The sequence below is a fragment of the Anolis sagrei genome, chromosome 5, assembly GCF_037176765.1.
Source record: "Anolis sagrei isolate rAnoSag1 chromosome 5, rAnoSag1.mat, whole genome shotgun sequence".
NCBI classification, from domain to species: domain Eukaryota; kingdom Metazoa; phylum Chordata; class Lepidosauria; order Squamata; family Dactyloidae; genus Anolis; species Anolis sagrei.
The window spans coordinates 14045402-14057511 of record NC_090025.1 but is presented as its reverse complement, the minus strand read 5'-3'; the positions used below and the strand labels follow the sequence as shown (position 1 = coordinate 14057511).

The window sequence follows — 12110 nt, the reverse complement described above, 5'->3', positions numbered from 1 at the left end:
GTTGTTGTGTTGTTGAAGGCTTTCATGGCCAAAATCACTGGGTTGCTGTGAGTTTTCCAGGCTGCATGGCCATGTTCCAGAAGCATTATCTCTTGATGTTTTGCCCACATGTATGACAGACATCCTCAGAGGTTGTAAGGTATATTGGAAACTAGACAATATCTGTTGAAGGTCCCGGGTGGGAGGAAGAACTCTTGTCTGTTGGAGACAAGTGTAAATGTTGCCATTTATCACCTTGATTAGCATTGCAAAGCCTTTCAGTTTCAATGCCTGGCTGATTCCTGCCTGGAATCCTTTGTTGGGAGGTGTAAGCTGGCCTTGATTGTTTCATGTCTGGAATTCCCCTGCTTTCTGAGTGTTGTTCTTTATTTACTGTCCTGATTTTAGAGAATATTATTATTATTATTATTATTATCATCATCATCATCAACAACAACAACAACTCCAAGCATCATTTTTTATAAAAAAAAAATAACTAATGTAAATTATTTCAATTTCTGGGCTTTGGCTTTTTGTTGTTACACTCCGCAGAAATGTGGAATTCACACATCTCCGCTTACTTTGCTGACTCTCTCTGTTGCTCACCTTCTTTTCATTGATGTCCACCTCTTTGTCATCTTCGTTGACCTCATCAGGCATATCCTTGATTTTGTTCAGAAGCTCAGCTTTGGGTCCAGACATATTGTAATAAGCTGGACAGGAGACCAATGTCATGGCAGACTCCTTTGCGGCAGGTTCATCTTTCCTGAAACAGGACACAAACACACATATGCAAAAGAATCCAGAGACAGCTTTTTGGAATTCATGTGCTAAATAAGACACACTCAAATTGTTATCAGGGATGAGTGTTTTTACATGTTTGACTTTGGGATGTTTTAAAATCAATTCTGGGTATTTGGGGGTGATTTTCACACACACAAAAATTATATCAATCTTTAAATCAAAAGTGTTTAGGGCCCCAAGGTCTAGGGGGCATCATGCAACCTTATGTTCCTTATGTGAGCCTTATGTTCCAAGGCCTTTGGGAGTTGCATCAATTAGAATGGCCACAAGATGGTGCAAATCAACCATATTTTCGTATTGTCGAAGGCTTTCATGGCTGGAATCACTAGGTTCTTGTGGGTTTTTTCGGGCTATAGGGCCATGTTCTAGAGGCATTTCTCCTGACGTTTCACCTGCCTCTATGGCAAGCATCCTCAGAGGTAGTGAGGTCTGTTGGAAATAGGACAATGGGTTTATATATCTGTGGAATGGCTGGGGTGGGGCAAAGAGCTCTTCTCTGCTGGAGCTAGGTGTGAATGTTTCAACTGATCACCTTCATTAGCATTTGAAGGCCTGGCTGAGCCTGGGAAAATCCACTGTTGAGAGGTGTTAGATGTGCCTGGTTGTTCCCTCTCTGCTGTTTTGCTGTTGTAATTTTAGAGTTTTTTAATACTGGTAGCCAGTTTTTTTTATTTTCATGGTCTCTTCCTTTCTGTTAAAATTTTCCACATGCTTGTGGATTTCAATGGCTTCTCTGTGTAGTCTGACATGGTGGTTGTTGGTGTGGTCCAGCATTTCTGTGTTCTCAACACAGCATATTATTTGAGAGGAAACAACCAGGCACATCTTAACACCTCTCAACAAAAGGTTTTCCCAGGCTCAGGCAGGCCTTCAAATGCTAATGAAGGTGGTCAGCTGAAACATTCACACCTAGCTCTAGCAGAGAAGAGCTCTTTGCCCCACCCTAGCCACTCCACAGATATATAAACCCATTGTCCTATTTCCAACAGACCTCACTACCTCTGAGGATGCTTGCCATAGATGCAGGCGAAACGTCAGGAGAAATGCCTCTAGAACATGGCCCTATAGACCGAAAAAACCCACAAGAACCTAACCATATTTTCACTATTGTCCATGCTAAGTCAACATCCTCATGTTAAGCATCTTGTTTGTCTACTTTCAAGGATCCTGTCTCCATTGAGTCATCTACTAAAACAAAAACAAAACTCTTCATATTACTAGAAAAGGCACAATCCCTGTCCCTTTCCTACAGTGATTTGAATCCAAGTTTACCCCATCCTATGTTTGTGTATTTCATGTCTTCTGCCTAAATATAGTGTAGCACATTGGCCCCTACTGAAATGTACTTTGTTAGCTTTGGCCTGGTTCTCCAATCTAGCAAGGTCATTTTGAATCCTGATCTGATCTTTTGGGCTGTTAGCTATCCTTCCTAATTTGGCATCGTCTACAAATCAGATCAAAATTCCATTTCAACATCCGACTCGTTTTTAAAGATATGCGCTGGCACCAGATCCACATCAGAACCCTCTGCTGCTTCTCTCCAGGATTAAGAGGAACTATTTATGACCACCCTCTGGGTTCAGACTATCAACACATTACAAATCCATATAACAGCAGTGCTGTCTAGCCCACATTTCATTAGCATGTCTGCAAGACTACAGAATTGTCAAAATGTGATCGGAGGTGACCCCCGCCCCTCCAGGACTCTGTAAAAGATAGTTCAAAATCGGGGAATTCATAGTTTTGCCAAGGACACTAGGCTGAATTGATCCCATAATCTTCTATCTCTCTTCCTCTTTTTATGAATGGACTCCAACTACGCAGTGCTCCCCTGAATTTCCATGCACCTCCCGCCCATGAACTCTTATGAGTTCTTATGAACATTCATGAACTTTACAGGAACTTTTATAAACTCTTGCCAAACTTTATGAACTTTTATGGACTTTTGGGGGGGGGGGCTGACGTGACTTCCCCTTAGACCCTGCACGATTCCTCCTTTTGCTATGAACTCTGTGTATGCTCCTTTGCCCCATTCCTCATTCCCTATATGGAACCCCCGGTGGCGCAGTGGGTTAAAGCACTGTGCCGGCAGGACTGAAGACTGACAGATCACAGGTTCAAATCTGGGGAGAGGCGGATGAGCTCCCTCTATTAGCTCCAGCTCCTCATGCGGGGACATGAGAGAAGCCTCCCACAAGGGTGATAAAACATCAGAAATCATCCAGGCGTCCCCTGGGCAACGTCCTTGCAGACGGCCAATTCTCTCACAACAGGAGCGGTTGCTCCTGAAACGACAAAAAAAAATTCCCTATATGTATGTATTTCTATATAAGAAAATATGAAGGAAAGCAACCTTTTCATGAACCAGCAACTCATGGCTCTTGGGGTTTCCAAATTCCCTGAGTCAATAATCCCCTAACAAAGGATTTCACCAAGCCAATTTGCATGGACAATAAGTAAATGGTTCTGTCTGACTGGACCTCGGAGGGCTAATAGCCAGGCCATCCAGAATGATGGGGTCTATGGACATTTTGGATCACCCAACACAATGGACATATCTCCATCTGAGAGGAACCGGGTATTTGTCATCTGCCTCCCTGCTGTACCACATCCTGATCTCCCAAAACTAGCTTCTACTCCATCAATGAACTCCATATTGCAGGACAGTATGACAAAGGACCTGGCCTCTCGGGGCTAGATAGGAATGTTAATTCAAGGAATCAAACAATAACCTAGGCCAGGCTTGAGAGCCTAAAGCTATCGCCCAGCCATTTGGCAAACACCAGCCATTCTTAATCCAGTCAACTAGACACTTCTTCATTGTTTCCCTGTTGCCTGCCTCATTTCTACCCCATTGGCTGGGCGGCCAAAAGCAGGGCCAGAGCCCTCATTGGATCTCCTCCTGGCTTGATGATGTCACAGCCAATCATAACAAAGCCAACTCAGGAGTGGTGGTGGGCATGGGAAATTTTGAATCTGAAGGCTATATATATTGAATTTCTCTGTCCAGTGGGTTATGTCAATTTGTTGGCAGGCTACTGCAATCGTCATCCTTGCCAGCTGGAATGAAATAAAACCTCGGTGGCTTTCTCTTCAACTTGGTGAGATTTATCCTGGAATACTGGCTTCTTTTCTCACCAGGCAACCCACAATGGCTTAGATCTCTCTATCCACAGCCACTCTAAATTGCTCAACAACAAAAGGCCTTACTGAAATCAAGATACCAACAAGTCAATACAAACTGTGGGACAATTACATAAATTGGTAGGAGTACATAATAGATCCAAATATGGCTCAGAGATTCAAAAGAAACTTGACTTATATGAGAAGAGCAATGCATGTATGTGCATGAAGGGGAAAAATCTTAAGAAAATGGTGCTTACCTATTATCATCTGGAACGGAATTACTGGCGGGACTGTTGGGCCTTTTCTGCATTGTTTTCCTCTTCTTGTTCTCTTTCACCAACCTGTCTCCACTGGGAAATATCCCTTCCATCAAGTCCATGGTGGTCTTCATCTTGGAGTCTGGATCCAAGATGCTGGCTAATGACTTGTCCTTGTGTATAATTTCCTTGGCTAAGGCTTCCTCTTTGATATCCTCTGGGGTCTTAATCTTCCCTGTGTAATTCTCAGGACCTTCATTTTCAGGCTCTCCACTTGTCTCAGTAAGATCTCTGGGCGGATTGAGAGGGGCATTATCCATTGAATCTTGGTTGGCTGGATTCTGCTGCTGTTGTGCTTCCAAGGAAGGTGTAGCACCATTTGCTTTGGATCCTGAGCTTGTAGTAGGTGGAAGAGGAGCAGCATGGATACTCTTGGGAGCAGCTGTGTTTGGTTCTTTTTCCTTCTCACTAACGTTCTTGGGAAACCTTTTCAAGCTTCTGTTAATAAATGAGAGAATTATTTTATTTGTGCATTTCCTAATGTAATGTGAAGCTTAGCCACACCTCTCCATGGAATTTATCTCATTGATTTTGAAGGTGCACTGTGCAAGTTATCTCAAAAAGAGCTCTAGATGGGATGGATTGCAATCCTAGCAGCCCTAGACAGCATAAACCGCCACTGGACATCAATCAATAAATACTGTTGTTGTTGTTGTTGTTGTTGTGTACCGTCAAGTTATTTTGGACTTATAGCAACCCTACGATGAACTATCAAAGGGGTTTCTTGGCAAGATTTGTTCGGGAGGGTGGGGGTGTCTGCTTTTATCAGATTTGCAAAATTTATCACTCTGTACTGCATCTGAAGAAGTGGTTTTATATTCCTGAAAGTCCATGCAAAATTAAAAACCGGTTTGTCTTAAAGGGGCAGCTGCACTCCTTTTTTCCTCCTCCCTTTCTATTCCATTTCCATTCTCCCTTTCAATAACCCCAAGGTCCTTTCCCCATATACCAGTGGTTCCCAACCCTTTCTTGACCAGGGACCACTTTGACCAGGGACCACTCTCCAACATTAGTACCAAAAGGGTTACGAATCGTGTTTGGTTAACTTTAGATTCGATTTGGGGTGCTGATTCAGAAAATTGTTTTGGATAGACCATATCAACTCTAGTTTCTGATACAGAACATATGCCATCCAGTAGTCACCATCTGCCCACCCAGAGAAAACTATATTTAATAATCTAGAGCTGATGTGGTCTATCCAATGCAATTTTCTGAATCAGCACCCCAAATAACCCCAGGAACAGGCCTAAAAATGAAGACACCAAGGCGCCCCTGCTTCCAGGTACCACGTAGAGTGACTCCACTCATGGGGAGGGAGGACGAGGAGAAGCAGCAGTCTGGTGGCCCGTTGTTGCACCTTTAGTGGGTAGTCAGCCCCTTCCCTCCTGACTTCCCCATTGTCTCTGCACTATAGCAGGGTTTTGTGAGACCAGTCACTCTCATCACAATGGTGTAGTAATGCTGAGGTTGCGGACCATATTTTAGTTCTTGCAGACCATTGGTGGTCCATGGACCACAGGTTTGGAACCACTGCCATATACTAAAGCTAAGCCAAGTAGATAATCAAAAAAGAATGAAGAACCCAAGACTTAAGCTCCGTATTGAGCTCCAATTCAACAACCATACCTTGCTGCAGACTCCTCCTCTCCAAGGTTTGTAGAGTTTTGTGCTGCAGGTTCATCAGCTTCCAAGACAGTGGCAGGTGGAGGTGGGAATTCTTCCGTGCCACCTGCAATGGTGGTGGGGCTCCCTTCAGGAAGTGGAGGTGGCAATGGATGGGGTGAACTCTCCGAAGCAGGGCCCGTGGGACACGGCTGTCCGTCTTTAAGGAAAACATCATCGTCACTTTCTTCTTGAGGAAGTGGTGGAGGAGACATCTGGAGACAAGACTCGGAAATGCGGAGGGAGAGTCTTCCTTGGCTAGAAGGGGTTTCTGGGTCAGAACAGGAGCTGCTTTGAGATGGAAAGCTTTGCCACCTTGGGAAAACTTTCTGCCCAGGTGTCTGAGGAGATACAGAGCTCCTTGTGCCGCTACTCTCTTTGAGCCATTTAAGCTTAGGCGGGGGGTGTCTTTGAGACACTGATCCTTTCCACCTCCAAGATGCTTCTTCTGTCGACTCCTCAGGGGTTGGGGTGGTATTCTCCAGAATCTGGGTCTGAACTTTGCTATGGTTGTCCTTGTCAGATCTGGATTGCCGCCTGGGTACTAGACCTTCAGCAGCAACCTGGAAATCTGTAGGACTTGACATGGAGTTAGCAGCATGAGGAGATGACCAGCCAGATCTGGAAAGATTGATATGTCTGGTGCCTTGCTTAGAATCAGACCGGCGACCTTTTGTCTCTGTTGATGGTGTGGAAAATGCGGAAATCCTGCCGAGATGCCTAGGGGGTTCTAGGACTTTTTGGCTCTCATTCAGTGCAGATGGATTGACACCCTCACTGCCACGATGAAGATGGGGGTGATAGTGCGTGAAAGCTGATTTCTCCATCTGACTTCTTTCTTTGCTGCCAAACAATCTGAGAGAGGTTTCAAGAATGAGAATGCTTGGGGAAGAGAAGTCAATACCTCTGGCAGATGTCTTAATGCTATACAAATGTGAGGACTAGATGTCACTACTTTTATAAAACAACCAGCAAACTTCAAAGTATGAATTCTAAATTCAACAATAAAAATCAACCAAAAGAGGAATATTTGCATATACTTAAGTTTCTCATTGCGTCCAAGAGCAATGTAGTTAGATCTCGGTTAATGAAATAGATTAATTCCTGAGCATTATATCATTCACAGAAAACACACGCTAAAATGCAAAGAATAGGGGAGATAGATGGACAATAGGGGAGAAAGGAAGGTCAGGATTTACTGTATATACTCAAGTATAAACTGAGTTTTTCAGCCCTTTTTTAGGTTGAAATAAGTCCTCCATGGCTTATACTCGAGTCAAAGTTATTTATTAATTTACTCTGTTATTATGATTATTTTATTACATCTATATTATTTTACTCTGTTATTATGATTATTTTATTACATTTATTATTTTACATTATTATTATTATTATTATTATTATTATTATTACACCTGAAATATTTTACTCAATATTATTATTATTATTATTATTATTATTATTACATTTATTCATTTATTTAGCTTCATTTATACTCCGCCTTTCTCACCCCATTGGGGGACTCAAGGTGCTTTACAGCTCTGGCATAATTCAATGCCACTTAAAACACAGCCATAAAATATAATCCAACAAACAATTAAAACTGTTATGCAAATAAATATATTGATTAATAACATATAAAGTGAATAGTGCATAGTGTGTCATTTTACTCTATTTATTATTATTATTACACTTACATTATTTTACTGTATTTATTATTGTTATTTTTACATTGATTATTTTACTCCATTATTATTGTCATTATTACATTTACATTATTTTACGCTATTATTTTTTATTACATTTATTATTTTACTCTATTATTGTTATTTTATTACACTTATTATTTACTCTATTTATTATTATTTTTATTACATTTATTATTTTACTCTATTATTATTTTATTACACTTATTATTTACTCTAATTAATTAATTAATTATTATTATTAGGTTCTTGTGGGTTTTTTCGGGCTATAGGGCCATGTTCTAGAGGCATTCTCTCCTGACGTTTCGCCTGCATCTATGGCAAGCATCCTCAGAGGTAGTGAGGTCTGTTCGAATTAGGACAATGGGTTTATATAGCTGTGGAATGGCTGGGGTGGGGCAAGGAGCTCTTCCCTGCTGGAGCTAGGTGTGAATGTTTGGTGTGAACCTCTGAGGATGCTTGCCATAGATGCAGGCGAAACGTCAGGAGAAATGCCTCTAGAACACGGCTCTATAGCCCGAAAAAACCCACAAGAACCTAGTGATTCCAGCCATGAAAGCCTTCGACAATACATTATTATTATTATTATTATTATTATTATTTTATTCTATTATTATTATTTTACTTTATTATTAATGTTATTACATTTCCCTAGGGGTTTTTTGTGGTAAAATTAGGCGCCTTGGCTTATATTCGGGTTGGCTTATGCTTGAATATAGGAAGGCAAGGTAAGTATAATTTTTCTCTTTCAAGAACAACACAGTCTTCACAGCCTAAATTACTTACACTTGAAAGGCATTTTGCTCTCAATAATGAAGACTAGAAACACACTCCATGTTCTAAACATAAAAAGAAATCATGCACACACAGAGGTTTGCATATGGTACCGTGTTAGGGAGCAATTTTCCTTTACTATTAACTGCATATTTTTAAAATCGCATCATGGTTTGTTTTTCCCCTCAGATAATAACTGGGTTTTCCCCTTCCTCAAATAAATTATGCCTTTTTTCCATTTCCTTTCTTTGTTCCACCTGAGACATCTCCACTTACACTCCATAACTATCCAGTTTCCAATGGTAATGCTATTAAAAGACTCATCCAAGCCCACAAATATTCCAGGTATGAGTCCTTTCACCCACCTCCACTTTCTTACTGATAGGGAAGATTTTTTCTGGCTTCATAATACCTTCAGAATGTTGGCAGAGATGTGACTAATTTATCGTTTTATCTCACCAGGTTTACACTGACTTTACGAGGGGTGTTCATTAAAGATTTCCCCTGACTGACTTCTATTTATCACAGGACGCTGAAACTGCACATGTGTAATGATATACGTCTCTATAGGTTATATGTCCATTTACAACTCAGAGCTGATAACAGTCTTCATTTTACAGATGCTCAATTGGTGTGAGATTTGATAATGGACCCAGTGGAATACAGAACAGTCCTCAAGTTCCTTTACTTGAAAGGTCGCACACCAAAGGAGACATTGGATGAGATGGAAATGGTTTATGGTGATAATTTCCCATCATATGATGTAGTCAAGAACTGGCATCGTCAATTACAATGTGGTCGGACTTTGGTGCAAATAGCTCCAATTCCAGGGGAGGCGACCCCACTCTGCTATTGATGAACACCATCCAGCAAGTGGAGGTTGCCATTTTGGAAAATCATCACATTACCATTCACCACCTAACCCAAAATCTGAAGATGAGGAAAAAATCATTCAAGACCTTCTTCACATGCATAAGGTATCTGCTCGCTGGCTTACACCTTTCCAGAAGCAGCAACGAGTCAAATGCTCTATTGATGATGTACCATGGAATCCAGGAGGACTTTTTCAGCAGACTGATCACAGAGGATGAAAGTTGGGCCCATCAATATGATCCTGAGATTAAAGTCCAGTCAATGCAATGGAAGCATCATTACTCACCGCCTCCAAAGAAAGCACCTGCCCAACTCTGGCAGGCAAGGTCATGCTCACAGTATTTTGGGACCAGCACGGAGTAGGATTGATGGATTTTCTATCAAAGAGTACCATGATCACTGGGACATACTATGCTTCACTGTTGCAGAAACTGCAGGTGGCCATCCAAACCAAGATACAATGTGGCATGCTCACCAAAGGTGCCTGCCTTCTGCAAGACAATGCACCAGTTCACAACTCACATGTTGCCCAAATGGAATCATGCTCCTGTGGCTTTGGAATTTGACCCCATTGCCCTTGTTCACCCAACCTTGCACCACTGGACGTCCTCCTCTTTCCAACAATGAAGTTATTTTGAAGGGCAAGCATTTTTCAGATGATGAGACTCTGATTTGCAAAGTCAAAGCATGGCTTTTGGAGCAACCTGCCAACTTCTATAAGCGAGGTGTTTACAGTTGCTTTAAAAGATGTGAGAAGTGTGTGTCTCTAGGTGGCACCCATGGAGAGAGAGCCACCAGTGGCGCAGTGGGTTACACCCTTGTGCCGGCAGAACTGAAGACTGACAGGTCGCAGGTTCGAATCTGGGGAGAGGCGGGTGAGCTCCCTCTATCAGCTCCAGCTCCTCATGTGGGGACATGAGAGAAGCCTCCCACAAAGAACGATAAAACATCAAATCATCCGTGTGTCCCCTGGGCAACGTCCTTGCAGACGGCCAATTCTCTCACACCAGAAGTGACTTGCAGTTTCTCAAGTTACTCCTCACACGACCAAAAAAAAAAAAACCATGGGGAGGAGGACTCATAATTGTGCCAAGTTTCATTGCTCTCAGTCCACAGGAAGTGGGTCAGGGGAAATCTTTAATGAACGCCCCTCGTAACAACATATAAAGCCCTGCTCGTTTGCATATTTATCTAATCGGCTGCTGTAACTATCACCTTTTCTTTGAATGCAACTGATTATAAGTTAGAATTTTTTTAAAAAAATCTGACGACAGAAATTTCTCCCCAGAGGAATTCGCTTAATGTAACGTATATATTGCTGATGCAGCAATAGCAATCCAAAGGCTTTAAGATGGTAATAAGCAGTTAGGAATGTCAGCCTTGGCAGTAATCTATATTGGTTAATAACCCATCTCCTACTCTTGTTGGATTATTACTTTGTGAGTGTCAATCTAGTTATTTAAAAGGCTGTGTAGAAATTCCAAAGCACAATGAGGCTTGAAAGACTGAAGAGGATGGGAAGACAACCAGAATGGGTTTTCCTGCAATGCCACAAAAAATCCCTCTATTTGCAAGATTCACATGGGAAGGCATAAACCATAGTTTGTTTCCCTTTGTTCATGGCACTCTCATATTAGAAACCTGGCTCCAACTCCAAAGATGGCAAAGCAGGTGGACTTCCCTCCATTTCCCAGCTGTTATCTGCAGCTCTTTGCAACTGAAGTCATCATAAGTGGTAAAAAGATATTTTTCAGAATCCATCAGAAGAAAGCACTCAGGATTCTGATAACTTCAGCTGATACAGAATGCTTAGACCAGGAATAGGCAAACTTTGGTCCTCCAGGTGTTTTGGACTCCAACTCCCACAATTCCTAACAGCCTACCGGCTGTTAGGAATTCTGGGAGTTGAAGTCCAAAACACCTGTAGGACCAAAGTTTGCCAATGCCTAGGTTAGATCCTCATCCCCACCATTTTACTCATTCTCACATGGAAGATGTTCTGTTATCATAGTTATGGTACTTTCTAATGCTTCTGCATCAAGAACAGAGGAAGCTGCTTTCTGATGCATCAGATTAATCCTGTATTGTCTCTCTACCAGTCCACAGCTTTCCATGGTTTCAGGCAGAATTTTTGCAATCCCTACATGGTCCTCCCTTGTAGCTTTCCAACTAAAGCAGTGGTTCTCAACCTGGGGTCCTCAGATGGTTTTGGCCTTCAACTCCCAGAAATCCTAACAGCTGGTAAACTGGCTGGGATTTCTGGGAGTTGTAGGCCAAAAACATCTGGGGATCCCAGGTTGAGAACCACTGAACTAAAGGCACATCACATTCAACAAAACCACATTTAATAAAGTTACTTTTTATAAAGTATTTTTACACCCATCTGGCCTCTTCTCACTTACAGTAAGATTTTTATTAGCATGGGAAGATGGGGAAGGAGAGACATAAATACCAGGTTGCCAAAATGTGTCTGCAATAAACAATACAATCAAGCTTGAAATCAGGAAGAATGAAATTCTACTGTAGTGGATCCTACTGTAATGATGTGTGTGCCTGCCTGAAACAGGCAAGGTAAACAGAAGAGCCCTCTATAGTCCCCTTACGAAGCAAATAATAATAATAATAATAATAATAATAATCTTTATTTATACCCCGCACCATCTCCCCCAACGGGGACTCGGAGCGGTTTACATGGGGTTGAGCCTGAACAACAAATTACAATACAAAAATACAAATTGCAATAAAATAAACAGCATAACAATAAAGTATAAAACATCAAAGCATATAAACAATATACACAATGCACACAAAACATAGAAACCACACATAATGACAGAGAGCAGGCCGCATGTACATAAAATGATTTAAA

The 12110-nt window shown here is 41.7% G+C and overlaps 1 protein-coding gene across 2 annotated transcripts in view; it reads right to left on the bottom strand.

The window, feature by feature from the left end:
- SHROOM3 (shroom family member 3) overlaps positions 1-12110 on the bottom strand; it is a 267856-nt gene that overhangs the window by 5791 nt on the left and 249955 nt on the right. For both annotated transcript variants that reach the window (XM_060779370.2, XM_060779371.2), the window contains 3 exons: positions 5853-6743; positions 4167-4664; positions 586-745 (listed from right to left, as the gene is read on the bottom strand). In XM_060779370.2, coding sequence (XP_060635353.2) covers positions 586-745; positions 4167-4664; positions 5853-6743 — 1549 coding nt within the window. The remainder of the gene's footprint in view (positions 1-585; positions 746-4166; positions 4665-5852; positions 6744-12110) is intronic.